This window comes from Apiospora hydei, assembly GCF_038363865.1.
Source record: "Apiospora hydei strain CBS 114990 chromosome Unknown utg000006l_segment0_segment0, whole genome shotgun sequence".
NCBI classification, from domain to species: domain Eukaryota; kingdom Fungi; phylum Ascomycota; class Sordariomycetes; order Amphisphaeriales; family Apiosporaceae; genus Apiospora; species Apiospora hydei.
Window position 1 is genome coordinate 541,439 of NW_027117365.1, and position 27,908 is coordinate 569,346.

The 27,908-nt window shown below is 52.6% G+C and overlaps 10 protein-coding genes across 10 annotated transcripts; 4 read left to right on the forward strand and 6 right to left on the reverse strand.

Annotated features, from left to right (window-relative positions):
- Window positions 1–303: 303 nt before the first annotated feature.
- PG997_007351 (short chain dehydrogenase reductase family) lies at window positions 304–1,352 on the forward strand (the record flags this gene model as incomplete). Its single annotated transcript, XM_066811666.1, has 4 exons — window positions 304–333; window positions 389–553; window positions 747–1,132; window positions 1,196–1,352. 4 exons carry the CDS (start codon window positions 304–306, stop codon window positions 1,350–1,352), a joined length of 738 nt encoding a protein of 245 aa, XP_066667008.1.
- Window positions 1,353–1,789: 437 nt separating this feature from the next.
- Window positions 1,790–2,350, forward strand: PG997_007352 (uncharacterized protein; the record flags this gene model as incomplete). Its single annotated transcript, XM_066811667.1, has 1 exon — window positions 1,790–2,350. The coding sequence occupies one exon, from the start codon at window positions 1,790–1,792 to the stop codon at window positions 2,348–2,350; it is 561 nt and encodes a 186-aa protein (XP_066667009.1).
- Window positions 2,351–3,320: 970 nt separating this feature from the next.
- On the reverse strand, window positions 3,321–4,322 carry PG997_007353 (uncharacterized protein; the record flags this gene model as incomplete). Its single annotated transcript, XM_066811668.1, has 2 exons — window positions 3,321–4,147; window positions 4,232–4,322. The coding sequence occupies 2 exons, from the start codon at window positions 4,320–4,322 to the stop codon at window positions 3,321–3,323; spliced, it is 918 nt and encodes a 305-aa protein (XP_066667010.1).
- Window positions 4,323–7,453: 3,131 nt separating this feature from the next.
- On the reverse strand, window positions 7,454–9,155 carry PG997_007354 (uncharacterized protein; the record flags this gene model as incomplete). Its single annotated transcript, XM_066811669.1, is given in 2 exon segments — window positions 7,454–8,083; window positions 8,094–9,155. The coding sequence occupies 2 exon segments, from the start codon at window positions 9,153–9,155 to the stop codon at window positions 7,454–7,456; spliced, it is 1,692 nt and encodes a 563-aa protein (XP_066667011.1).
- Window positions 9,156–10,557: 1,402 nt separating this feature from the next.
- Window positions 10,558–11,591, reverse strand: PG997_007355 (uncharacterized protein; the record flags this gene model as incomplete). The annotated part of the gene is made up of 4 exons (XM_066811670.1): window positions 10,558–10,802; window positions 10,871–11,146; window positions 11,297–11,411; window positions 11,580–11,591. 4 exons carry the CDS (start codon window positions 11,589–11,591, stop codon window positions 10,558–10,560), a joined length of 648 nt encoding a protein of 215 aa, XP_066667012.1.
- Window positions 11,592–17,794: 6,203 nt separating this feature from the next.
- PG997_007356 (uncharacterized protein) lies at window positions 17,795–18,237 on the reverse strand (the record flags this gene model as incomplete). The annotated part of the gene is made up of 2 exons (XM_066811671.1): window positions 17,795–17,949; window positions 18,036–18,237. The coding sequence occupies 2 exons, from the start codon at window positions 18,235–18,237 to the stop codon at window positions 17,795–17,797; spliced, it is 357 nt and encodes a 118-aa protein (XP_066667013.1).
- Window positions 18,238–19,000: 763 nt separating this feature from the next.
- PG997_007357 (uncharacterized protein) lies at window positions 19,001–20,224 on the reverse strand (the record flags this gene model as incomplete). The annotated part of the gene is made up of 7 exons (XM_066811672.1): window positions 19,001–19,326; window positions 19,387–19,691; window positions 19,743–19,760; window positions 19,823–19,917; window positions 19,968–20,012; window positions 20,065–20,073; window positions 20,141–20,224. The coding sequence occupies 7 exons, from the start codon at window positions 20,222–20,224 to the stop codon at window positions 19,001–19,003; spliced, it is 882 nt and encodes a 293-aa protein (XP_066667014.1).
- A 526-nt stretch (window positions 20,225–20,750) lies between these two features.
- On the forward strand, window positions 20,751–21,500 carry PG997_007358 (uncharacterized protein; the record flags this gene model as incomplete). Its single annotated transcript, XM_066811673.1, has 4 exons — window positions 20,751–20,761; window positions 20,817–20,917; window positions 21,036–21,205; window positions 21,312–21,500. The coding sequence occupies 4 exons, from the start codon at window positions 20,751–20,753 to the stop codon at window positions 21,498–21,500; spliced, it is 471 nt and encodes a 156-aa protein (XP_066667015.1).
- A 138-nt stretch (window positions 21,501–21,638) lies between these two features.
- On the reverse strand, window positions 21,639–22,632 carry PG997_007359 (protein NBP35; the record flags this gene model as incomplete). Its single annotated transcript, XM_066811674.1, has 2 exons — window positions 21,639–22,449; window positions 22,523–22,632. The coding sequence occupies 2 exons, from the start codon at window positions 22,630–22,632 to the stop codon at window positions 21,639–21,641; spliced, it is 921 nt and encodes a 306-aa protein (XP_066667016.1).
- Window positions 22,633–23,885: 1,253 nt separating this feature from the next.
- PG997_007360 (uncharacterized protein) lies at window positions 23,886–27,553 on the forward strand (the record flags this gene model as incomplete). The annotated part of the gene is made up of 4 exons (XM_066811675.1): window positions 23,886–25,758; window positions 25,851–26,407; window positions 26,469–27,253; window positions 27,307–27,553. The coding sequence occupies 4 exons, from the start codon at window positions 23,886–23,888 to the stop codon at window positions 27,551–27,553; spliced, it is 3,462 nt and encodes a 1,153-aa protein (XP_066667017.1).
- Window positions 27,554–27,908: the final 355 nt, after the last annotated feature.

Here is a 27,908-nt window from a genome sequence, read left to right on the forward strand (position 1 = left end):
GAAGGCCGAGGCTAGTGCAAGCAGTGATTATAGGAAACGGGCAATTTGAATATGCAACTTTGAAGCTATCACAAGGTCTCCGTATTAGTAATAAGCTGTGACTAGCATAATTTAATCCTCGGCGGTTTACTCCGGTGAGAAAGGAGGATATCCTTTACGTCATAATGATTAGTCAGCCGGTGATGTTATGGCTACATAAATGTTTACCAGAAAGTAGTGGGAATGTACCAATATTTCAGCACTTCTGAGAAGCAGTTTACCAAATCACTGTAATATCAAATCTCAACTTAAGCTATTGTCATTATGGCTTTGAACGGCAAGGTTGTCCTATTAGTAAGTCTCGCCTTGCATTACATTGCATACAGGATATTGACGTAATCGTGATAAGACAGGTGCATCCATGGGCATCGGCGAAGCTATTGCGCACTCCTTAGCTGCAGAAGGGGCCAGACTTATACTCATCTCTCGAACGAAGGCAAGACGCCTGAGGACCTGTTCTCCAACTCATGCTGACGACTCCACAGGACAAGCTGGAGAAGTTGATCCAGACCCTGTCAGATAAGCACCCAGGCTTTAAAGGCTCCTTCTACGTTACAGATGTCACCGACCACAAGGCAGTCGAAACGAGTGTCTCACAGGCAGTGCAAGAAGCGGGACACATCGACATCCTGATCAACAACGTATGGACCTTCGGCGTGTGGCCTTGCCCAATCTGAGGAGTTGACCAAGCTAACAATATGATCTAGGCCGGACTCGCCCTAGGCGCGCCCGCGAGGTTCCCCGAGCTCAGCATCGCCGACATCGTTACCATGAACAACACCAACGTCAACGGGTACATGTTCATGACGCACGCGGTCCTGAACCAGGCGATGCTCCCCCGCGACGGCGGCGTTGGGACCATCCTCAACATCACCTCGACGACGGCGCTCGAGGCGCCGCCATTTCCCGGTGAGGCCGTCTACCACGCCAACAAGGCCCTGCAGGAGGCCTTCACCAACGCGCTGCGCAACGAACTGAGCGGGACCAACATCCGGGTGCTCGCGCTCCGGCCGGGCGTGGTGGCGACGCACTTTCATGAGCAGCGCGTTGGGTTTGATAAGGAGATGTATGATGAGTTTATGGAAGGGTTCCAGTAAGTTATTTTTGACGCCTGCCATTTGCTGAGTGAGTTGTGAGTGCTTATTCATGTAATTAGGCCGCTATTGTCCGAGGATGTGGCGAGCGCGGCAGTTTTCATGCTCAGCCAACCACTAAACCGATCCATTAAAGCACTTGACGTGGTTCCCTCAGGTGTGTACTTGCTTTTGCTTTTTCATGTTTCCTTTTTTAAGTCTCCAGTCGCCCTAAGGTAAAGAAAAAGGACAAAGCTGACATGTGCAAAGCACAACGATCACTCAACGTATTCGATCGGAAGTGGAATGAGCGAAACCCACAGTAAGGCATCTAGACCTTTGAGAATGGATTATTATATCGGAGACTATGGAGAGATATAAGGCCCAAGATAGAAGAAGACTTCGGGAGATTCTTAGTAGTCTGGGGGTGGGCAAATCTTTTCATGCAGTAATTATGGGTTCCTAGCTCCTTAGGACCTATGGGATCACGACACATCAAATCAGGCACTAACTGGAATGAGATCATTACATCGAACTTCAAAAACAGGCAGCACTCATATTTGAATCTTTCTTGCTCATCAAGAAGTGTTTGCGGGCCCCATCATTAGTCTTGAGTGACTTCGATAATTACCAGCTCTTTCTATTTCTCTCCATAGGTTTGACAGGTGCAGGCGGTTATGGCACAACAACAGTATGAAGATGAAGATTCTGGGATATTCATGTCTCCGGACTTGACGACAAAGCGCAGCACCTTCCCAGACAACAGCCACGACGACCATGAGAAAGCCGCGGCAGAAAGGAGGCGACTCTTCGAGACACAGCAGCAACGCGACAACCGGATGCAGCAAGCTCTCACGGCGGCAAGGAAACGCATGGAATCAGGCCGGACTGCTCTAGAGCAGATGATGCAGGAAGAATCAGCGCGAAAGCAGAAGATGGAAAGCCTAGAGTCTGAGTCGGAAAGGCTCAGGGGCATGCTGTTGCAGCGCGATATGGCCATCGCCATGCTGACCCAGACTGTCACCAAGGAGCGCGAGAGATTCAAGAACGAGTTGACTCTCCTTCAACAAAATTCCACCACTACTGATATGGATGCCGAGACGGAAGCAGCAGAAACTGAAACGCTCTATGTGGATGAGAGTCTCCGAGTTGTTTCTCGCAAACGCAAGGGAGGGCTGCCTACGCCACCCAGCAGTGAGATTACAGGTACGATATGGGATGAGGGGCCGGTTCTTTAAGGTGGTTTACTAATGAAGACAAGCTGCTGTGATCGACAACGATGACGACAACGGAAGAAACACACCCGATTTCAGTTACGGGTCAGAAGATGACGGTCCGGTTGTTTCGGGCAGTCCAATAATAGGGAGAGCCACCGCTGCCGCCTGCTCAACCACCCAAGTCCACCAAAGGCTCGGCGTAGCGTCTGAAAACAACGGCACGTCAAGACACGTCACGACTTCCTCCGGTGGTCGGATACGGGGCAACTCAAAACGGACCCGAGCCAAACCCGCACCGATTGTACGCGTTTATAACCTACGGCCGAGGAAGCGCATAAACTACAAGGTCTGAGGGGCAATGCGAGGAAATGAGAAATGCAGCATGAACGCGATTATGAGAGACGATATGTATTATATAAAGGTTGGACAGCAGGGTTTCGTTTCTAATCTACTAGAGCTATTGCCACAATATAGGTAGCCAAAGGATATCCAAAGACAAACTACCAATAATGAGTTTTGAGTTTCTGACAGATTAAATTAATATCCCATTGTGGTCGAAAAGGAGACATATATGATAAGTGGCTTTATTGTTCTAAATATGAAAAGGAAATTGTCTATGTGAAAAGAGCGCTATCTATATTTCCTCCGTCTATTAAGCGATGAGTACCGCTTCCCATGCTGAATGTTGTGACATGTGGTATCGTCAAATTGTAACCATGTCTCTCTATCTAAACCAGTTTCTGTCATATGATCTCTGACCTAGGTTTGTCCCATGACTCAGTAGGTGTTGTACATGGGGTCAATAGGGGCCGACATGGCTTGTTGTATCACCGCAATCAGTCTGTCTCGCGACAGATGTCCCATCTGATCAATGTTTACGGGACAAAGAACGAAGGCACTGAGTAGGTTGCCCAGTCCAGTCATCAAACGTGGCTGTTGAACGCAGGTCTTAAGTTAGCCCATTCTCCTTTATTCACCAACATTCGGCATCTCAAACCAAAGTTCCACCGGGGCAAGTTTGTACATACCGCCATGAACATAAACGCCATCTCAAACGACCCCCACGTAATCCCCCTAGCGCCCCCTCGGGCCCCAGAAACCGCGCCAACACGTCCTGCGCCGCGCCCTCGAGCTCGCGCCAGTCCGCGTTCTGCACCAGCCCGTCGGCGTCGAGCCCGAAAGGCGGGCTCTCGCAGTACAGCAGCAGCTTGAGCAGGGACTGGAACTGGTCGCGGTGCACGAACCCGGCCACGTCGGCGGAGCGGGACGAGGGCAGCTCGTGCGCGGGCACCGGGGCCGGGCCGAACTCGACGATGGCGGGGTCCGCGTCCGAGTACCGGTGGTTGCAGTTGAGGAGGAGCTGGTGCGCTTGCAGGAGGTGCTCGTCGTCTGCCACGGTGCGCGGCAGGTTGTTGTCGGCGGCGTAGGCGGAAGACGACGAAGACGAGGTCCGTCGGGTATTGCTGCCGCGGCCGCTGCGGCTACTGCTGCTACCGCCGCCGCTCTCGGTCGTGCTGGAGGTGCGCATGCTCTGGAATAGAAGCACGCAGAGGCTTCGGGCCTGCGTCTCGAAGAGCTCGTAGACGAGCCCGGTGACGCCGATGGGGTTGACCGACTCGTCGTATCTCTGCAGCAGGATCGCGATGGCGACGCTCAGGTTCTCGAACGTCAGGCCCTGGGCAGGGCGGTTGAGGTACGGGTACGACCCGAGACGGAGGAGGCACCGCTGGAGGAGCAGGCTGGCCATGTAGAGGTCGGTTTTCAGCTGCTCCGGCAAAGTGAGGGCGAGGAACTCGACCAAATCTGATGCGGTCCAGCCTTGTTTTTGCACAAAATATTTAGATTAGATGTTATTGAATTTAGGCATGGATTGCGATACCAGGGGGGTGAAATATTACTTACAAGCTAAACCATCTCGAGTGATCTCCGTGCCGAATTTCTCTGTTACGGTATGGAGCCACATCTGCTCTTCGGGCAGCAGACAAGCGCCCATATAGAGCTCCCTGAACCGTTGCTCAAATTGTGCTATATCAGATGAGCAAAAGAGACATGTGGGAGATGCAATACTATGTTTACATACCAAGTGTCCGCACTTGTGGCCATTGCCTGGTGGCATATCCTCTCGAGGGCGGCATGTTTGTTGTAGTTGTTGGCACTGGCCTTTCTGGTCAAAGGCAGTGGAATTTTTCAGTTTGAAATACCGTTGCTTGGCAAATGACTCTATCGAATAGTGTCGTCGTGAATATGTCCATCGCTTGGGTTCGATGAATAGTCGTATTAATATTCAGTATCCGACTCCCGTGTAACGATGGTATGATTGAGCTTGAGGGTTGCATCCGGGCTTATCGTTCTGTCCTATTCTCGTCACGAGAATCTTCAAATAGGTTTTGCATACTACTCTTTCTCTCGGGTATAGCGGCCTTCTGGTAGGCACTTCCCAAATGACGCAAGTCCAGGCCAGGGAGCAGATAAGCGTGATACAGTCATCGAGCATGATATCCGACCTCGGTTCAGTCTGGGGGCTACCGAAATTGAACTTTGCGTATTTTTCTAGAAGCACAGCTCCATTAGGTCTCAGAGGATGAGGGAGGTGAAGCCGAAGTATGATACATTGGTATATCGTCCGAAAGAAGAAGTGTGTATACCCTGCTCGTAAGGGAACCGGTGGAAGGGTTTTAGCCTCCAAACCTACGCAATCGATTACGCTATTACAGGACAATTACCCCAGAGCCGGGCGTGTTGTGGCGGACGGGGTACACTCTCTATACTGCAAGGTGAACGGGGTTTCAGACAGACATTAGGGCTTGCTTACGTGCATATAGGAGCTTGGAGGAGGATAGCTCTCAAATGTGGGAAGGAAACCCTGGCACCGAGAGCGAATAAACGTGGCAGTAGGGCTACAGAAAAGCCTCGTGGGCTGTGTGAGTCTGTAGTCCCAAGACTGCCTGTGTTACTATCGCTATGCTCAGATACGCCACGCCATGTCATCATGGCCGGTCTGGCCAATAAATGCCACCGGGAGCAAGACGAAAGTTTGCCTTGCCGGGATTACCGTTGATCACTCCCTCTGTCCCGATTTCACTCACAGAAAGTATGCCACTTGAGATACCAAATTAAAGAAGACTGTACCCCACAGGCTGATACCTCGTTCTGCCTCTATTATTACCTACTTGTTGTGGTATGGCTATCTGGCTTTCGCTTGGTTTACTAAGATCACCAGAAATACCACGTTCCCAGAGGCTGGGGCATCTAAGAATATACTCTGGCTATGCTACATCGTGCTATATGAGGACAAGTAATGGCTTAGGTAATTGGTGAGAGGAAAAGGTTAATCACATGAACCAGGCTCAAGCGAGGACTTGGCTCCCCGAGGTTTCTCGGCTACCACACTTTTGATACTTGTGGATACCTGTGTTGTGCTACATGAAGTGGTGTATCACTGGTTTCAGAGACGTGTCGAGAAACGGCTGTAGGGCTGCAGAAGAAGAGGGTGGATTTGTGAGGCTTGTGTGCATACTCCAACTCTATATTTAAATGACAACGTTCTTCACGCCGCAGTGCCCATAGTCCTAGACCCTGAATCCCGGTAAGCCGCGCCAATCTGACCAATCTGGAGACGGTGGAGATCGGTAAGACGCATATCAGCCGGCGTGGGGTCTAGATCTCGGTTCCGAGATGATGGGCTAACCCCGGCTCCGCGCTTATGTTATCCTTGTGGGCAACTGCAAAAGACAGGGGGAGAGACTGTGCCTCGGCTGGGCATTGCGTCCGGCGTGGCCGTGACCCCAGAATGCTATACATACATTTATGGGATATGCTATCCTGAGCGCCCGCCCCGACTTACCTGATCATGAAGCACTGCGTTACACGAGCACGTCGGCCGCTAATATCGGCCAGGAAGAGACAAGAGCGCCTTCAGTATCATTCCTGTGGCCCCCAATTGCCTGCACGGACATCCGGAAGGATCCCCGGCCATTGAGCCGCTTAAGGAGTTCATACTGCACATAGTCTACCCCAGCAGCAACATCATTCTAGTCAGTCTAGAGATGGCGGTGAGATACCGTTCTATACTCACCGGTTCACCGCCCCTTCACAATCTTAGTACTATGCTACAACCCAGAGGAAGCTCACCCATTCGGCCATCTTTTTCTCTCCGCTGTAACAAAAGGTCAGAATTCTCATAGCTTGTAAAGGCCGAACTCAGGGGTATTGCATCAAATTGTTGCAGCGAGTTGAGGGGAGTCGGAAATAGTGCCAACTAGCAACGTTGCAGAGCTCGTATGCTCAGACATGGAAGCCATATAGGAGCTCAGGCGGGCACACAATTCACTGGAAGAGGTTCAACCACATCTCGAGGCCTCGATACGCTTCAATCTTCAGATGGCCCGTCAAGGATTCATCAGTTAGAGAAACCACCCAACAATCATAATTCCAAAATTCGTACAATATCAAGTGCGTAGAACGAGTTCTCAAGCATCACGATCATTTATTCTAACTGAAAATTCTCATTCAGTACCAAGTCATCCATAGCTCTCCGAAGAGAACGACAAGAGAATGGGTAAATCTGCAACTGGCGAAATCAAATCGCAGTGATGTATGTATTTGCCATTCCCATCTCCATACCCTCTTATCAATTCCTCAATCATACATATCCATGCTATCAGGGCATTGGCCCGTTTCCGTCTCTCTGACAAATGCAGAACCACAAAAGCTGGCCTTCTCAATGGCATTTCATGGCGAATGGATGCCACTCTTAGGTAATCTCCCGGGCGATGCCCAAGGCAGATCGTGGGAATGTGAGTGAGATTCGGGCCCGAGAGACGGAGTTTAAAGCGGCGTTTCTGCAATGTCAGACCGCATCCGCAGCATCCTGTCCTCTTCCACATGAACCAGCCTCAATCTTATTAATCTCCCCCACGTGTGGTTTTTATATCAGCTGAAAACAGCCCCGTCGGGGATCGGGGCTCAAAAGGAACCCGAAATAGTTCGGTTCTGAGCATTGCTGTCGGGCAAATTGGCGAAAGCGTCTTCTTTGTTCAGCCTCAGTCGTGATCGCCGGTATGATTCAAGAAGCAAGAAGAAGAAAAAGGGGAATCGCCGATCTTACACCGTCATATCACTCTCTCAAGGCGTCTCCCCTTCAGTCGCGTCCCCGGCATAAGGAAACATGGGGTAATCCCGCGTAACCAGCCCCATCCGCACCCAGCGCTCCTCCGCCCTCACCCCCGCAACCCAACCCGGCGAGGCCCAAACGCCCGTGACGACGCCCAAGCACGCCCGACAGACCCACGCGACGGTGCAGCCCTCGCGCCCGCGCCGGCCCCGGAACCCGAAGTGGTCGACGGGCACGCCGTGCTTGCAGAGCGGGCAGCTGGCGCCGACCTTGACCGCCGCGACGGGTTGTATCCTGGCGTCTGGTGATGCGGTGCTGCTGCTGCTGTCCTCGCTCTCGTTCTCGTCGAGTGGGGTGGCACTGGCACTGGCCCAGGCCGCGGCCAGGTTCTTGCGCGCGTGCAGCGACGCCGACGAGGTCGTTTCGAGGGCGTAGACGGACGGGTGCCAGCGGTGCAGCTGCGCGACGGCCTCGAGCCGGTGCGGGGCACAGAGGCGACGGTCCGCCACCTTGGACGCGCAGGCACACCTAGTGATCGAGCGGGCGAGGTGGCGGCTGTTCGGGTTGTTGTTACTGTTATTGTTGTTGTGGGACGACGACGACGGTGGCATGATCTCGAAACCGACGGGCGGGGGGCTGCGCTTCGAAGACGTGCCAGCCCATGCCGTCGAGGAACTGGTCGGCCTCGTCGTGCTCGATCTTCCAGCAGCAGTCGGCGCAGGCGTAGTGGCGCAGTGACTCCGCGAGGTGTCGGAGGTCGTGGGCTGCTTCGTGTCGGCCGAGTTTGTCGTGGTAGTCGCAGATCCAGACTCGCGCGCCCGGGTGGTGCTCTGTCGACTCGCAGATGCCGCCGTGGAAGTTGTCGTTCTCGGCATGGCAGGGCCTGCCGCATGTTTTGGTAGTGGTGGTCGGTCCGCCGCCGTCGTTGTTGTTGTGAATAGTAATGCCCGTCGCAGCGGCGCACGAACCCGTCAATGGAGCGGTGGATCCTGCTGTGTTATACCCAACTTCAAGACGTCCGGCATTTCGCCATATGCGTTCGGTGGGGATCAACGATAGGGGCATTACAGGCTCAGTGGTCTTGTCGGCTAATAAGTCTTTCCGGCTTCGAGGGTAGATCGCGAAGTTGGGAGGCGGCGATGGTGCTCTCTCGACTGGCGTGATGGTGACACCTTGACACAGTTCGTTGTAGGGGTTGAACCTCGCGGCGAGCTGCTTCTCTGCTAGTTCCAGCTTGACTTCTCTCTGAGTCATGAGGAGAGGCCAGTAGCCATAGATCCGTTTCCAGTCGTGTCTTGCATCCAGTGACTGGAGGAGTTCTTCTATCCGGCTTGGCGGAGCTCCCGGCTTCTTGAGCTCATGCACGGTTCTCGGTGCTTGCGGAATGCTGAGGTTGCCATCAACATATACGGCGTGTGGCTTTCGCGGAGCATGAGGATGGCAAGTGGAGTTATTTGAATGAGACGAATCCCAGTCCATATCCGAGATGTAATCAAGATTCGGCCCCTCGCCGCTTTCATCAGAACCGCCACCATAATCTTCAGGAATAGAGGGACGAGTACTCGGTTGTATCGTCCGTGGGTAAGGGTGGATGTTCCCGAACCGGTGGGCGGCACGGAACCGTCTCCGGTTACGCGCAATGCTGCTAAGGGCCTCATGAAATTCCTCGAAAGGGTCGGCATCATGTTGGCCAGGGTAAGTGACGTGCGGCATAGCGACAAGATAGCGTAGATGCGACGAGACACTGTCTAGTGATTGTCGAAGGTCGTATGTAACGTAAATAGTGTTGATGTCAAGAAGAAGTTCGGGCTGTATTGTCGCGACATGCTTTTCGAGGGAGAAAAAAGGACTGTGAAAGCCGTTCACCTACTATCATGTATGATGCGATCCAAAATAAACAGATAGACTGACAGTCCCAGACCAGAAAGGGTTCTTGGCTTCCGTATGCCTACCAGGTACGTAGCTGTATGCTTGTGAAGGGATGTACCCGAAGGCCTAGCAACAAGGAATCAAAATAGGCAACTGGGATGATTTATTGTCTTCGAAAGGGATGAGAGTCACTGTGACCTTAGGTCATAATTTTCCTTCCATTCAATAATCGGATGCTGCTGTAATTTGACAACAAACCACGCAGTCAGACCTCTGACCAGTGGAGGTAGCATCAAATCAGACTCAACCTAACAATTCTGGACATCAACAGGACTGTTAGTGACGGCTGTTGACAAAGTAAAGTGGAAACGCGATCGAGAATCTGTCCAGTTATGCCAACAATATGGTAGTAACCTTACATCTTGATCACAGCTACTTCACGACCTTGAACGCGATGGATGGGGGTTGGATTGGGAACCCAAGCAAAAACAAAAACAAAAAGACCAACATAACATCACGAATATCATGAGAGAAGGGAGAGTCTAAAGTTGCTGTCCAAAAGAACCAAACGCCTGAGCTCTTAAATTGGGAATTCTACGACTTGACGAACCACTGCCGGAATGACTGAAAATATGAAAATCAAAATAGCAAGGGGGAGTGATCGATGCCACCACCGCGACCGAACCATCATCCCCGGGAGTTTCGACGGCTTCGTATCAGCGTGCCAATCGTCTCCCATATCGAAAATTTCCCATGTCAGGACGTAGTAAAAATGTGTAGTTGCGAGAAAAAAGAAACCTGGCAGAGGTCCGTGAAGACTGTTGTGCTGTCTTATAAGGCGAACATCCCCCGCCCCAGATGAGTCCTTCCTTTCCATGACTTGACGCGTGTCCCAGTTCTCATATTTTGGCGAAAACACGTCGAAAACTCCCAAAATTACAGGACGAGATGACCCGACTCCGAATTCCATGCAAAGACTTTTTGTTGCCTCGTGTAAACCGGATTGAGTGCAACCTCGTTCCCCCAGCCGTGGCTACTGCTGCCGAGAAAAGCAGCTTCTGTGTTGCGGGTATCGAATGGTCTCGTTCAAATTCTTTTGCAACAGCCCTTGGCATCTTCATCGCTCTGCGCAACCCACCCTCAATCAGTCATCACAACCTCCCTGAGCATAACAGCCTAGACAGCACGCGATCATCATGCGAGCCATGTTCGCCCTCGAGAAGGTACCGTATCCCCAAAGCATCATTTACATGATGATGCACTTGGAACAGCAGCCGGCCTCGGCTTCGCCCTCGCCCATTTCCATTTTGTTCGAGGGACCGTTGCCACCTCCATTACCACCGCTGCCGGTCGAGTAGCCGCCTTGCATCTCGCGGTTAAAGCGTCGAATCTCGCGGACGATATCGTAGAAAGCCTTGTCAACGTTGATGCGGGACTTGGCCGAAGTCTCGATGAAACTGCAGTTGAAGTTCTTGGCCAGTTGCTCGCCCTCTGAAAATCGTGTCAGCTTGTACCCAGTAGAATAGGCCCCGAAGACCTAGTGGGTGTTGGAAACTCACCTTGTCTCGAAACCTCCCTTTCGCTCTCCAGATCGCACTTGTTTCCTACGACAACCATGGGGAAGTAGTCCTTGTCCTTGACACGCAGGATTTGTTGTTGGAAGGTCGTGATTTCCTCGAAGCTCTGTCGCGACGTGATCGAGTAGACTAGCAGGAAACCCTCTCCAGTGCGCATGTACTGCTCTCGCATGGCCGAGTATTCCTCCTGACCGGCGGTATCGAGGACGTCGAGTAGGGCAACTTCATCGTCGATGACACACTGCTTGCGGTACGAATCTGAAAGAAAGGAATGTTAGGAGCGATTGTCCAATCAACAAAAGGATTAAACCCGGTGGCCAGCATTATCGTAGAGATTCGCGAGGCTGATGATAAACTTTTGCTGGTCTGGACCGAGCAGGGTGACGCAAGGGGAAGCCGAGGACATACCTTCAATTGTCGGGTCGTACTCGTCGACGAAGTGGGCTTGGATGAGCTGGATGGTCAAGCAAGATTTACCGACACCACCACCACCGACTACCACCAACTTGTATTCTCGTAGGAACTAGAAATGAAAAAGATAATGAGCTTTTGCCGATCAATGCGGAGTTGAGGAGTGATGGACGCGAATAAGCTTTGTGCTTTGCCGCTGTCGAATTGAGCAAGAGGAACTGTGCTCTGCGACCGCGTTGGATGTCTTGCGACAGCTGCTGCAAGAAAGGGATGGGCTCACCTTTGAGGCCATTGTGGCTATGTGTAGGCAACCAAGTCGAATTCGATGAAGCGAAAAGGGCGATTATTAGAATAGGCGACCAACGATTAAAGACGGTTGGTCAAGCTGAAGCGACAAAGTCGGCGTCAGTAAATACAACTCGAAAACTCGATGCTGCAGGAGTGGTTTCGATGTTGCTTCACTCGGTAACGGCTCTTAGGTTGGCAAGGAGTGGAGAGAGGTGTGTAGCAGGCAGAGCAGAGGTGTTTGTTGTGAAGGTGGTTGAGTGTGTAGTGTGGTATGTGGTTGGGAGAGGGAAAGCTGGAAATTCGGTTGGTCAGTAACACAATCGAACACAGGCAAGACAACGAGCGAACGATCCGGGTCGGTGTACTGACGGGACTAGGTCGATGGAGACTGACAGGACAGGACAGCAGGTAATTAAATTAAGGAAGAAAAAAGTCACCCGACCGGTTTTTATGAAAGGCAGGTGAATATGGATTGATTGCACGGCCGACGACCAAGATTGAGTCGGATTGAATGCAACAACAAGAAAGTAGATTGGATTGGGTTCTTTTTCTGGGGAATGGCAGGAGGAAGCAAGCAGTAGCAGTGTGCAAGGCAGGCAGGCAGAGCAAGGCAAGGCAAGGCAAGGCAGAGAGACTAGAGACTAACTAGAGAGAGCAGAGCAGCACAACGAGGACTGACTGACACTGACTGGAGGGCGGTGCGCGCGGCGGACAGCGGTTCGTTCGACAGGGAGGCGGCGGGCAAATGCGTCTTTGGGGGACGATCCCTTTTTACTTGCAGTCCATATTTTGCTTTCTGGGCAGCTTGAACAGGACGACTCCTAGCTCGTTCTGTTGCTTTGTCCGATCCAATCCAGGGGCCTAGGTGCTAGGGGCACTTGGGGCGTCCAAGTGCCAATCGCCTACGGTTCGTGACCACTAGTTCTAGTTACAGTAGCAGTAGTAATAGCAGTAGCAGCAGCGACAGTACCAATAGCAGCCCACCCTGAGGAACCGGCAGAAGGAAAAAGTGGAGGACGCCAGCGCTGTGATTGGGCAATGCGGGGGGTACAATCAGAGCAGAAACGGGTACGACTTGTGCAACCCGACATTGGACTGCATTGAGCTTCCTGCCTCCTGCCTCTAGGCTCCTTCATGGCTCTAGGCACTAGGCTCTACAGTAGTGCTGCTTTCGGTCCTGGACCTGGACGGGAGACGTTTCTCAAAGCAGCAAGTAACATGCCTGCACGCGCCTCGAACAACACATCAATCGACAGACAGGCATGGATGGGCTTTGTTATCTTTTGCTCCTTCCCCGTGGCTGTCTTGTCTGTCAGTGCCAGCGACCCAAGGGTCTGAGAAGGAGTTTCAGCAGCAAAGGCAGAAAGGCTGCGGGCATGGCATTGCTGCATTACTGGAAGAGAAACGTGCCTGTGTATGGGTGTAAACCTTCTCTTTCCCTCTATGCGACCCTACATCTTACTTATTACTGTATTCCTGTAATGTCATGTACATACCTGGAGTCTGAGCGTCGAGGGTGGACTGCTTCGGTCCTCTTGTCTTTTCTCTTCCTCTGGCTTCAGTGGACTGGATGGATGTGCCTGGCTCCTGGCGCCTGGGCGTGAGGTCAGAGCTTCTTCCCTCTTGCTCCGTCCTTTACATCATAAGTATATGCCATCCCTACCTCCTTCTGCATTCTGCCTTTTGTCCTCAGCCGGCATCCTTTGTTTTCCTGGCCGGATGCTGGCAACAAGCTGCCGCAAGGAGATAGAGAGAGTCAGAGAGGGAGCGCTTGCTCTGGGTCCCGGCTTTAATGTTGGGTAACTTGGGTTCCGTTACGTTGCGTTCCACATGTGTTTTATGGGGGTGTAATTCAACTGCAGCGGGGCTAGTTGATGACAGTAGCACTCCTAGTTGGCATCAGGTTAGATCCTCTCGAATTCAAAATGAGCGCGCCAAAAATGATCCTGGCTAATCCGGCCGGACAACGTGATTATCGACGGATTATCAGCAACGGGATGGCCCAGAAGAGCAAGTCTCTAGAATGCTACGTAGAACACGCCAAACGGAATAACTGGGGACAGCAAAGAAGGCCGTCCCGTGAAACGACCCCGGAGATAAGCATTTGAGGTACTTATAGGCATCAAGCCATCTGAGATGATATCTCATCCGTTACGCCTGCCCACACTCGACATGACTTGCATACAGTACGCGATACGCCTACAACTATACCCAAGCACGTCCATCGGTAATGTATGCCACTGCTCGGACCAGCGTCAAATATAAAAGTAAAATAGCCAAGCTAGGCGTCGACGTAGTGCGCAGACTCAGTAGAGAGGAACGGGAGGAACGGGTGCTAGTAAGCCAACACTTGCTTATTAGGACAGAGAGAGGCCAATGGGAAGAAATACCGCCCGTGATGGGAACGGACATACGGCGCTGAAGTTTACCTTGTGTCCGTCAAGATGCCAGCATCCGTGACGCCTCGCTTGAGATACAGACAGAATGAATGAATCTCGCTCGTCTGGGGCGAACGGGGCCAATGCGTCATCAAATGATATCTCTCTGGCTCCCCTTTCCCCCAAGCATAACCCGGGTCGACTTCCTTCTCGCCTCGTGCTCGGATATTCCCTACGAAGGGGCCTTCAGACTCACATGTAACGAACCAAAAGCATTCATCCAACTGCCAACACACATGTAGGTGCACGCATGCATACATCCATTCCACGCTACTGGGATGGCATGCTTCTGCAACCGCTGTCCATTTTCCGGGAACAGCAGTTGACGTCCGACAGGTGTGTGTGTGCCCAGTCACCAGTGTGAGGGCTCTTGAACCTGTGGCGCCGTCTGAAAAAGCAAATACCTACATGTTCTCGCACCCTTGCGAGGCTTTTTTGACTGATGACTGAGGTCAGCCAATGGCTGACCTGCTTGGCCCGTTTCGGGCCAAGCCTACTTTCCCAATGTTGCAGTGGGATGCGCAGTCCGCTTCCAAAAGAGCACAACCGTTGGATATCTTTATCCTCATACATGCATGACGCGATGCCACCCGTTCCTTCCCAACTCGCTTGCTCCCTACAGGCGGGCTGACCTACATGAAGGCCCCCCGACTTGGTGTACTGGCTGAAGCCAATCCTATCCGTTGCGTATGCGAATGTGCGATGTTGGATGCAGCTCGTCGTTGGGCCTCTCTCCATTGGCATCCTTTCCTTTCGCCCAGCACTTCTCTGTCTTAACCCTCTTCCTTCCACTCCCGCAGCTCGTGTCCAGAAGTCGGTTCGGCTGGCCATACAGGTGTGACGTGTGTCTGTTTTCTGCAGAGGGCACATGCAGCATCCATTGATCCTATACCAATCACACTTGGCATTGACTTACATCAAGTACATACGTACAGGTACCTGGGGGTGTGTTTGGTACGGGGGTCCCTCTTCGATCCTCCGAAACACAGTTCAGCTCTCTCCCCCATGTGGACGGCCCCCGAATCTCGGAGACTTTATAACCAAAAAAGAGGGAGGAGGTGGGAGCTGATATCAGATTGCGAAAGTCTTTGAACCCGAAGCAATGGGCCACCGAATTGCCCAGATGCAGGTGGCCCTGCCTTGCCCTGCCGCCTTGCAGCAAAACCGCTCCTTACTTCGTCCCAAAGATCAACGTGGTCGACAAGGTTTATACGATATTCGGGAACAATGCTCACATATCCAGGGCACGGGGGTCCCTCAGCAGCCCATCTTGGCGCGCGCCCTGCATGGGAAGTTTCGATAAAATCAGTCAGCGCCTGGCGGTGCCTCTGTATAAAAATTGATGCAGTGCAACCCTCGTCAGACCCCTCCCGCCGCCGCCTCCCTCCGCGGACACTCGCTTGTGCAAACAAAGTCCACACCGCGCATGCATTGCAGCGTAATGCTGGGAAGCTGAACCCGAGCGATGGAACGACCATGGAGATATTTCAGTGATCGAGGGATCTGTCTAAGACAATATCCGTTGCTGTCCGACGCAAACACCAAGCCACCCGCCGCCTCCGACTTCCTCGTCACCTATCAGTAGAAACCCCACTACGCACATGGCTCGCATGGTGGCTGGAAAGAGGTGTTGCCGCCTTCTCACGAATCTGGCAAATAATGTCGGCGACAGTCTTACCAAATGACTGGAATGCAAGCTTTAGGAGACATCTCGTCCCATTTCCACTCAATCGACCGCGACTGGAAGTTTGCTGGAGTATGACTTGGACGAAAGCGAGAGGCAATGCCGTTTTCAATGCCCCCGTTTGCCGAAATCTTCGATATCATGTCAATGTGGTGGCATCCAGCGATGTCGTCGTACCGCACCACAGTACGTTTTCTGGGGCCCTCAAAATACAAGGACAGTGAGTGCAGATCTAGAGTTACGCGGCCCCAGTGCATCGTTCAGCGCGTCCATTTTTCGTTTCGCGATCAGCCTCCCATATCATACTCAATGCAACGGTAATGCGAATCCAAGTGATGTTGTTGTTTCGCGTTTGACGGACAAGGCGTGGTTGTTTCTTTTTGCAACCTCGGGAATCCATCCGCCGATGCAACCTCACGGGGCTGGCTTGTTTGAAATGAACCGGTCGGGCAGCCCGAACGAATTCTCGGGAATGCATGTGTGCTCGGTGCATACGATGTATAATAATGCCCCTTCCCCCAATTATCATCTACGATACATAAGGCAGGGCTATCACGCGGCTCAAGCTTGCCTTACACCGCCGCTTCAGCCAACAGGGCAGGGTGGGTCGCAATGATTCAGTCCTCCCTATTGCTGTCAAAGCGACCCCCTGCTGTGGCTGTCTGCTTATACATGGGCGTGGGATCCCCCAAAACCCGTCCTATTGTCCATGTCCAGCGACCTTGTTCTATCGTTTGCTACTGATTGTACTGCACAGTAACCAGCTGCAGCTTAGCTAAGATTTGCTATACCCATGGATCACTCGCCTCCTCACCGACTACCCTCCTGAGACATGCAGGTCCTGCGATCTAAGCATGACCGGCCCTTTGCGACTGTTGGTTGTTGGTCATCAGAGAGCGCAATGAGGCTAAGGTCTGAGCTTCCCTTATTGGCAAGAGAAAGAACATCGGTTTGGTCGCTTTCCGTTGCGGCCGCGGCTGAGAAGACGGTCTGAACAATAATGGGTACAAAAAGGAGGCGATACTCCGGCTGGGAAAGGATGCACAAACATGGTCGGCCCCCCCATAACTTCCGCGCCGAATACCGATATCGAGGCTCTACTCTCTTCCTCCCTTACCATGCCCGCGGACTGCGTTTCCCCTGTGCAGTGTCAAGCGAGCGAGTGACGATTCCTGCTAGCGACTCCCTTCCGCTACTCGCGCTGGTCTTCCCCCAGGCTCCTACAACATGATGGCTGAGATCTATCCGGGCGGTAGCTGTGCCATGAGAGCCTCTTCGTCTGGGCCAACCCCACGGCCACTTCCAGCCGCTTGATCGCAACAACACGCCGGGCATCATGGGCTACAGGGTCACATACAACTTCCCAGAATGGCATGGTAAGTGACCTTAAGCTACGAGCTGCTACTATGCTTTCCTTACTTTCAGTTGCAGTCTGGACATTTCATTTTCTGGAAGGTAAGCTTCTCGCAGAAGCTGTGGTCCCGTAAACGCAGTATCCTCCTGGTTTAACCAAACGCTATTGTGAAGTTTTCTCAAGCCCACTACTCTGATAATGACTACTTGACCGAGGCTTTCCCATCAATCATCAACACCTGCCCCCAAGCCCCGGATCCAGGGCGGCGATCCAATGCGACGATCCAATGAGAACAGGTACAATCCGTGCAATGCGAAATTGACTCGAAGGTACCCCACTAGGATACGCGTCTATGGGGAAGAAAAAGATACGCCCAATCTATCGAGTGAATATATATCTTGTTCAAAGGCGCGTTGGCAATCCTTCAGTGTCCTCAGTGACTGAGAGCACCGACTCATGCTCAATACGATCGACACAAGGCAACTAGCTCCCGTATGTTTGGTATTACATCCGAAAGTTAATAGATAGACTAGAATTATGTAGCATCACTGACACTTGAGTCAATAACCAATCACTTCGCAAACCGGACCAGCTCCGACCGATCTATATGCTGATCGGCGGTGCAAGTAAGCCGTGTGGACTATTATGAACGTTCGTTGAATTTAGTCTGATATAGATATGACTAGTTTAGATCTTGATCTTAGGGGGTTTTTGCCCGCGCCAGGGCCCCTCTATTTGTCGCCAGTGTTGTGGAGCGCGTTCGGGACGGCTTTCTCGACGCTCTCGGGGACAATCTCCTGCACCTTTTGGGAAGGATAGACTCGGCGCCGTCGCCCTTTGCGTGAGTCTTGTTGGCGGAGCCGGGGTTCGCGCCGGTGGGGTGGACCTAGTTCGGATCATGGTCAGCAAGGCGGTCCTGTGGTCTGGTCCATACCAACACCCCCGGGGTAATCAATAACAATGGCAACGTACGGAGTCGGGAAGAGCTTCCTCTACACCCTTGGGGGGCCTTCTCTTGGATCTTGCCGGGGACGGCGGACTCGCCGATCGCGTGCGAGCGGTCTGTTGAGCCCATGCGGACGGCGCTGGTAGAAATGGGGCGGGCGGCAGGAGCAGAGAAGGCGGAGACGCGGAACCCCGAGCGGGAGGCGGTACGAAGAGCTTGGGAGTACATGTTGAGAGACGTAGGTATTTTCGTTATTTCGGATATAGAAGGTTGAAAGTTGTTGGTATGGACGAATGTGTTTCTGATGATCGTATTGGTTGTGTGTATGAGAGGATTAGTTGTGGACGGGCTGCCACTCCCATCTGCTTTCTTTATATATGCTATGCCATTATCATTGGCCAATCGCTAGAGACGCCAAACTGCCCTTCTATGACCAGTGATGACGGACTCCGGCACCCGTGCTGCTGGCGCGGTTGCGGTTGCTTGTGTCTTGGACTGAAATCGATATCGTCATGATCCTGCCAACGGCTTAGGGACCCACGCATCTGGCGGCCCTTGGTCAGCAAAGGCGTGCTGCCGGACTGTTACAAACACCGAGCATTGCATTTTTTAATGAATAGCTTTGGGTTCAAGCCTCAACTTACTTATTAACTCCATCGATCATGTCCCAAAGTCCGAGATGTACGGGGTTGGGATTAGAGAGCGGACAAAAACTACAAGAGCCAGGGCGTAGATGACTACGTCATGACTATTGGCTGGCTGCTCTTCAGCCTCGCGATCAGGGGAGAAGCTGTCCAAAGTTTCATAGTTTTGGCAATGATTGATGGTGCTTCTAATTCCACCTTTCGTATCTTCATATATGACAGTCGCACAAACACTATCTACTCATGATGCTGGGCCAGAGATCTAGAGATGTTCATTGACATGTCGACTCGCTCAGAACGCTTGAAACTCTCTCCCTATCGCAAGAACACGCCGCTTTCTTGATTTATCACGAAAGTGGTGCAGGTTCGTCATCCTCGCTCTCGGTTGCGATGCGCTTGCCATCCACTGCAGCCAGTACTTCGGGCACCAGACTCTCAAGATACTCCCTGTCTCGTCCGACAAGGGTGACCGAATTGTTCTTCTTGCCCCATCGCGGGTAACTTCCAACCTTGACTCCCTTGGGGGCCACCTTTTCGGCGAGTTCGGTCAGGTACGAAGCGACGGAACTTTCAGCCTTAGGAGTAGAGATGATGACTCTGATGATTCCCTTTCCTTCGGGGTCGACCAGCCGGTCAACGATGAAAGGCTTGAGGCCTTCGAGCAATGCTTGGACTGGGATGCTATTAGTCGATTGTGCACAATATTGAATACAAGCAACAAGTGAGGGCTTACAGAGACGAGGCACCCCAGGCAATATGTGGACATTGCCATTGACTACCGATACGGGAACCCAAAGATCGTCTTGAGGGAACAGCGCCTGTTTGGAAAGGTCCCGCGATTCGTCAATCGGCAACCGAACCATTCGAAGACGAGCCGTTTTCTGGGGTGACTCCACGTCCCAGCTGAAGTTGGGCTCGTCTTTGCGTGGCTTGGTCAGCTTCTTCATTTTCTGGTAAGCTTCCTCATGGAGAATCAGCTTTAGACCGAAAGCCTTGGCGATGGACTGGTAGGTAATATCATCGTGGCTAGATTCCCGACTGTTAGTTGACACAAGCACTTTACTTCCACGAGTAGTGGTGAAAGCTCACGTTGGTCCTATGCCGCCACTGATCCTTGTATTAGCTTGACACGTTTCTCTTTGACTCTTAAATGTGGTTTCATTTGGTACCTTGTTACCACGAAGTCGTAGCGATCGCTCATTCTCTTTACTGCCTCCATGATCTCCTCTTCATTGTCTTCAATGACTTCGACTCTCTTGAGGTTCTGTATTCTGTAAGTAACGTGCCCGCTCAAGAATGTAGTGAAGACCATACCATGCCAAGGTTGAAGCACCATTTCGCCATATATGCCGAGTTGGTCTAGTGTTCTATATCAGCAATTACATCACCAGCGATTCTATAGATTCCTTACATCGACTGTCTGCAATGGTAGATTCAATTAGCTGGAGTCCTGCATGATAGATTGAATGGATTGTTACACAACGTACCTTTCCGCCCAGCACTTCATCTCCGATGATAAGGCATGCAGCAGTATGTATGGTGCGCGTGTTGCGCTCGTCCGCAGTAGCCATGATCCTTGACGCCAACCCACTCGATCTTGATGCAGCAGCTGCCGAGATGTGTCCTAGATTTGGCTGAGGTCGGGAAAGATGACGGGCCACTTGAGAGAGGCGCGAGAACATAAGTCGAAGCTGACTTGAAGTATCTTTGAAGGACTGGTGTATTATATAATCACAAAGTGAGTGAAGGTGTGCGAGGCCGCTGTATCTCACCACCAAAGACACAAATGTACAAACTGCGCCCTATAAGCAAGAGGTCGTTGATGATGGCATCATAGGCACCAGTGCACTGCCTGGAGCGACTACGGGCTGGTGAAGTGGGCTCATGGATCAAGTAGTGGGGTGAGCTCTGTTGTCTTATGGCCCCGCGCTAAGCAGTTCCCACCCTGCACTTTACTTGACTGATGGCGGGGTGGGCGTGTCAGTCAGCCTCAATGCCCAGCATCTTTCCTACAAGCATCTGCCTACCTACCATAACGCCCTGCTCCCTATGATTCTTTGAATTTGTCTATTGTTGAGGACATATATACCTGCAAACATGGTGAGTCCGTGTGTGAGAGCTGGAACCTCACAGTGACTGGAAGTAACACGCCATACAACAGAGCGCCGAAGCGAGATTGTACACCTTCTCGCAAGAGACAAAAGACCACCTGCGAAAGTTCCGCCTAGGGACTTCGCGTGCCAACGACCCCCAAGCAGTTATCTGTATGTATGTCTCTCTATCTTGAACAGCGGACCATCCGGTTTGGTTCTACCCAAAGGGAGCCCAGTCGCGAACATCTATATTTCGGCAATGTCTACTACGTACATCGCGTCCGTGAAGCTGTCGGGCACAAACAGCTTATCCAATTTGATCCAGACATGATCGATAGAAAGACACACGAGATCCGACAAGATGAAGACAAGATGGTCTACAAGTCCCTGGAGGAAGTCGGCGACGAACTGCCCGACAACTCACCGCGCTTTGTGCTGTTGAGCTACCCACTGACTCTGGTACGTGCATTCCAAGACAATAGATAGGTCCACGAAAAAGAAAACGTTTGGGGAGGAGGCCAAAGAGTCATGGGGAAACATTTTTGCTAACAAGCGTGCTATGTAGCCATCCGGACGGCTGTCCGTGCCCTACGTCATGCTGTATTACCTGCCTATTACCTGCAACAACGAGCTACGAATGATCTACGCCGGTGCGAAAGAGTTGATGCGAAACACGGCGGAGGTTGGCAAGATCTTCGATATTGAGAGCGCCGACGACCTGGAAGAGATCCCTAAGAAGCTTGCACAGGAGTAATAAGGCCTACAAAGCACAGGGCAGGATCGGCAGGGTACAAGCATGAAAATACGCCGACGTTGATGTAACTTTATATTATTATAGTGGTCTTTGTCAAGGGCCATCAGTCGTCAGGCAAGACCAGTTTGGCGTCAATGCCTATTTGTTCTGCCAGGCCACGAACAACCTCCTTGAGTGCCGTACAGGCCGGACTGTCGGGGAACGACTCAAAGAAACTCTCGCCGTAGTCGCATGAACGTCCAATCCGGGGTCCAGCGGTACCTCGCCCAAGAACGGTATACCCATTTCCTTCGCTAGTGCGGCGCCGCCTCCTGTTGTCGCTCTGAAGATCTGGCTCTTGTGGGTGCAGTTCGGGCACACGAATCCGCTCATGTTCTCGACGAGACCCAGTACCTTAATGCCAGCCTTGCGGCAGAAGTCGATCTCCTTCCGCACGTCTAATAGAGCCACTTCTTGAGGGGTAGTAACCATGACCGCACCATCGATGCCGCTCTCTTTCAAGAAACTGTTAACACTCAAATGCTCGTCACTCGTGCCCGGTGGTGTGTCCACCAGTAAGAAATCCAGGTCGCCCCATTCCACATCCTTTAGAAATTGCTTGATGAGGCCGTTCTTCTTGGGGCCTCTCCATATAACAGCGTCATCGCGATTCGGCAGCATGAACTGTATGCTCATGACGCCGAGATTGTCGGTAACCCAGACGGGGCTCCAGCCCGTGCCGGAAACATGTATCGTCTCGGCCTCGACGCCCATCATCTTCGGTATGCTCGGGCCGCAGATATCCGTATCCATGATGCCGACATTGTTTTCCTCGCGCATGGCAAATGCGTGCCCCAGCATGGATGTGAACGTGCTCTTGCCCACGCCGCCCTTGCCCGAGAGCACGAGGATCTTATGCTTGATGCCCGACAGCCGCGCCGAGATCAGCGGGATGTCCGGGTCCGGGTCCCTTAGGCGCCGAAGCGCATATTGCCTGGTTCGGGCACCCGGCGCAGTTGTCGGCTTTGCCCGCCTGCTCGGACTCTGGGCCGGGACAGTGCTCTGGCTCGGGCGCGACGAGTTGCGGCTTCGATTTCAGGGGGTTCTCGATCACGTCGGCGACGGGTTCGGGTTCTTCGAGGGAGGGCGCCATGGCGGGGTCGCTGAGGCTTGGGGGCGTGGGGTAAGCGATATGGCTTCGCCGGTGTACGGTGGGCGCTGGATCTCCCGGGCAGACGATAATGTGGCTGTCTTGTACTTGTCGGCTCTGGTAAGAAGAAAGGGAGAGCAAAGGAGCAGTATCCTGACGTTTTTTAGATTAGTTGTCGGGCTCGACATTAATTGACGAAAATGCTGCAAACATATCCCTATAAACTTTGGCTGCTTATCAATCGTAGGTCGAGTCTGTATCTGGGTTCCGGCAGCGGCGTAGGCTACAGTGGGGCCGCCACTACCATTAGCACTAAGCAGACAGACAGGCAGGGCCTGAGTCAAGCGGAGTCAAGCAGTAAACAACATGGAATACATGCTTATCTGTAGCCTACTGGATGGTAGACCAGTGTAATGCATAAGCGAACATGTGAATCCCATCTCATTTTTTGTTTTCTTTTCGTCAGAAAATTCCATGTTGATATTAATGCGTCTGATAATGTTTACTGTCAGCACTAATCTAGCCAATCAATTTAAGCCGCAGCAAACATTTCGATGACAGAACTTTCCATGTCAATAATCCCCTGACTTCCAGCTTTGAGCGCATGCAGACGGGTGGAAAAACAGACGTCAGCGAGGGGCAGAATTCAAGCATTACCTTGCTGCTACTGGATGAGAGAGCTACGGCGCATTCAGATACATCAGAAAACGAAAAACAGGCCCACGTGATTGTGTCAACAAAATTCTAGAAGGCCACCCCCAAACCAATCAGTCCTGCGGCTCGATGTCTTGATGGGGCAGCAGCGCCTAGGGATCGACCTGGACTTACCTGAGAATCTCCCCCACACCGCATAAAACAGGGGTTGTTGTTGCATTGAGTTGATTGACGACTTATTTTGAGTTACGCGACGCGCCCCGGCTTGCAGCCGCTCGAGATAGGGACCCGAAACATTGCATTGCGCGGTACATAATTCCCGTATTGCTTATCCTGCTGGCCCTCAAGTCTGGCACAAGAGACGCTTTCATTTCGCCCGTCCGCCACCCAGGCGTCCTTACTCCGAGCTGGCCCCGTCACCTCTCCCCCGACGACAGCAACTTTCGTGTGGTTGATCGACGGAGCGATTGGGAAGCAAGCAAGCGACGCACACATGCGGTCGCAATCCATTGTCGCAACCTGGCATCCGACTGACGATACCTTAGTTAGGCGGAAACACACCTTGCTGTTGTTGCCCTTTCAGGATAAATCCTACAAACGTCATGGCTTCAACCCCTAATCGGAGCTTAGCGGCCCAACCCGACAATGCGGCCACGAACAAACCACCACGTCGCAGCGATGTCGACGCAACACTCGCCCAGTCGATGCAGAACGTCTCGCTCGACTCACCAGGGCCGCATAATGCCCACACAAAACCATCACCCAGGCAAAATGGTCCTCTGCCGCATCCGATACACCCTCCCCTCTCGACGCCAGATCGGGCCAACTTGGGCGTCTCCCCAAATGGCGGCCGGAACTCTTCTCGCAGCCCCGTCTCTCGCTCAGTGTCGACTGGCGCGAGGCCCCAGTCACGATCTGGCACCCCGAACCTTTTGAGGAAATCGTCCAATACCTCACTACGCTCCACGAGCGGAATCACCCCTAGCCGTGCCCCCAGCCGGGGTGCCTCACGCCGGGGAAGTTCAGCAAGCTTGGTATCACCGGCCCCTCGATCGCCCATGAATTTTGGTCCGCAGCCTGTAATGGAGGAACCGCCGAGACCGAGAATAACAGAAGGTTCTATCGCCAATAACTACTTCCAGTCTGAGCTGGATATGCTGCACAACAGTGTAGCTGCGAAGAAATCCGACACCCTCGTTGTCCTGCACGATTCTTGTTACGGCCACCGCTTCTCGAGGCCTAAAACGACCAAAGGCAACCTCGCCACGATTGTCGAGCGACCTGAGCGACTTCAGGCCTGTGCACTTGGCGTTGCCCTGGCTTATGTTCGCCTCGGCGAGAGACATTGCGATGGAAAAGTTCCAATCACCCCCGACCTGGACCCTGCGACTTTGGCTACCATCCCGTTCCGAATCCGCAAAACTGACCGCACCATATCGCTTACCTCGCCCATCGTCACCAATGTACATGGGTCAAAATGGATGGAAGAGTTGGGAATGCTATGTGATGCGGCGGAAGCACAACTGGCGTCTGGCAACAGCGAGCTGAAGCGACCTATTATGGATCGGGGGTTAGGCGTGGAGAATCCCAAACCATTCCACGAAGGGGATCTCTATTTGTGCAAAGAATCACTGGCAGCGTTCGAGGGCGCATTGGGTGCCGTATGCGAAGCTGTTGACGCTGTCTTGATGGGGCAGGCGAAGCGGGCCTTTGTAGGAGTCCGACCACCCGGCCATCACTGCTCGGCTCACCACCCCCAAGGTTTCTGCTGGCTCAACAATGTGCATGTTGGTATCATGCATGGATTTATGAACCACGGGATGACACATGCTGCCATCATCGATATCGACTTACACCACGGAGACGGTTCGCAAGCCATCGCCTGGGATCACAACACCCGGCGTATCAAGCAGCCCAAGAATGCCGCGGCCTGGAAGAAATCCTCCATTGGCTATTTCAGTTTACACGACATTAACTCGTATCCCTGCGAAGCTGGCGACATAGATAATATCAAGAATGCCAGTCTCTGTATCGATAACGCGCATGGTCAAAACGTCTGGAATGTTCACCTTCAGGAATGGAGCTCCGAGGTGGAATTTTGGCGTCTTTACCAATCCAAATACTCTGTCTTACTCGAAAAGACCCGCAACTATCTCCGCCGCGAGACCGAGAGATTACGCGCCGCTGGCCAGGAACCAAAGGCCGCCATCTTCATTTCTGCTGGCTTCGATGCGAGTGAGTGGGAAGGCGCAGGCATGCAGCGCCACACAGTCAATGTCCCAACCGAATTCTATGCGAGGATTACACGGGATGTTGTCAAGCTTGCTGCCGAGGAGGGACTGTCGGTCGACGGGCGAGTCATCAGCGCGCTTGAAGGTGGCTACAGCGACCGTGCCCTGTGCTCCGGTGTCCTCAGTCATATCAGTGGTTTAGCTGGCACTGATGTCAAAAATGCAAAGGAGGAAAGCCCTAGCCGTATAGGGCGGGAAATCAGCCGACGAATAAGCGTGTTCAGCAACAGCCCGATAAGCAGCAGCCCCTAAGCCGTCGCAGTACGATATCTTCAGATTGCGATGTTCGCATTGAGATGCCCGGGTTCCCCTATGACCCGAAATGGTGGTCCCAGCAGGAGCTCGACCAGCTGGATGCGGCCAAGACTCCTCATGTAGTTCTACCTGATCCCAGGATTCCACGACAAGGCCCCATCCCTACGTACTGCTCGCCCACTCAGTCATCAGTCCTCAAAGCGGTTGATCCGGATAAGGTCCGTCGCACCGCTTCTGGACACCTGACCACGCAACCAGCGCCGAGGGCGCCTACTCCGCCGCCTCCTGAGGTTCATTGGCCAGTGGCTGCGTTGGAACTAAGTAAACTGCTGATTCCGACCGACCGCCCGGTGAGCAGTGTTACTTGGGAAGAAATGAAGGCAGATACCAATCGCCTCAAGCGCGATCGTCAGTCACTGCCTGCGCAAAACGTTGAGTCTGCGGAGAACAACGGTGGAGTGCGGAAGTCCCTCCGGGAACGCAGACAAGTCAGACCATCTAGTCCTACCGAGGTCAAGACACGCGGGCACAGCCGTAGGAGTACTATGACAAATGCGTCAAGCATCCTTCAAGAAAAGGTTAGTCCATCCTGTCGCTCCGCCAGTCTGGCGTGCAACGGGTTTTCGAAACTAATTGCAGAAACAGGCTTCCGCACGTGGTATTCCGGCTCATGCTGCTTCCACGTCATCGCGTCCGACCAGCCGTCGCCTTAGTAGTGCGTCGACATTCATGACCAATAGTGATGATTCGCTGGACGCGGCTAATGCGATGCCTCCTCCGCCATATTATCCCCGACCCGACACATCCCAGAGCATTCGGCCAGAGTCTTCGATGAGTGTCCGAACCAATGACACGCTGGACGTGAGAAAGACGCGACCGGCAGCATCTCGTTCGCAGAGCGCTGTGGATGCACCGAAGCGGGCCGCAAAGGCCCCGACAACTGGTACAAAGCCTCCTGGCAGACCGAAGTCGAGGGCTTCGAAAAAGAAGACTGGCTTTGACTCAGGTGGGCTGCCACCTGCTACGGCTCAGGAGCGCCCGGCGACCTCCCACGTGACATCTTCAACACCTTCGTTATCTCCCTCTCGAGCAGGTCCGGATTCAGATGACGAAGTCTCAAGACTTACTCACGGGGTGAAGAAGATCACACTCGTCACTAAAGAGATGAGAGAAGCTCGGGAAGCGGCAAAGAAGGCCCAGGCGCCAAACCAAGCCACCACCCCTGCAGCAGCCAAGCCAGCTGCAAAGGTTCGTCCCTCTAGTATCAACACAGAGCACCCAGTTGCGATGATGGACAGACCCAAGTCTTCAGGCCCCCTGAGCTCAACGCTTCCGAGTACTCGGAAGAACCAAGCCCAGAGTCTGCCTGCTACTTCACCAACGCTGCCAATGACACCTCTGATTGAAGTCCATCAGCCTACACTGTCTGAATTGGACGAAAAGAGTGCCGACTTGTTTGTACCCTACCAACCTGAAGGGTCAACCCCCAGGCACTGCCCCATACAGGCCCTCTAAAGTGGCTGCCGCCAAACCAAGCGGAAACTCCCCGACTCCCGAAAAAGGGGCATAATTTCACGGCGAAATCGTCGATACCTTTCGCAGACACCCCTACCAAGGACAAGCATGTCAATAATACGAATGGCCAGCAGGCTCAAACCCCTGTGAAGGTCGAAAAGCAGGAAGGCGAGATCTGGGAGATCCCCGAGACACCTGACTGCCATTAAACATTAATCAACATGAGAAGTGGTGGTTGGAGAAACATTGGTAAATTATTTGTATAGAGATTGTGTTGGATTACCTAGCTGCACAGAATTTGGCATTTTCTCTTGGGAACCACTACGCCCTTTTGACTTTTTGCTTTGTTTGGTGTATTTTCGATTTTTACAGCTTTGATACCCGTCTGTAAATCGTTGACTTAGATCCAGTCGCGCCAGTGCTGTCCGGTGTTGCATAGCTAGGACGATGTTCAAGTACTTTAATGAAAGGAGTAATCATGTAAACATTATTTCAGTATTATGCATAAGCATGGCCCCATTTTGGAGGAGTGCCGATGACATGAGCCGGTCTTGATTCCTGCAA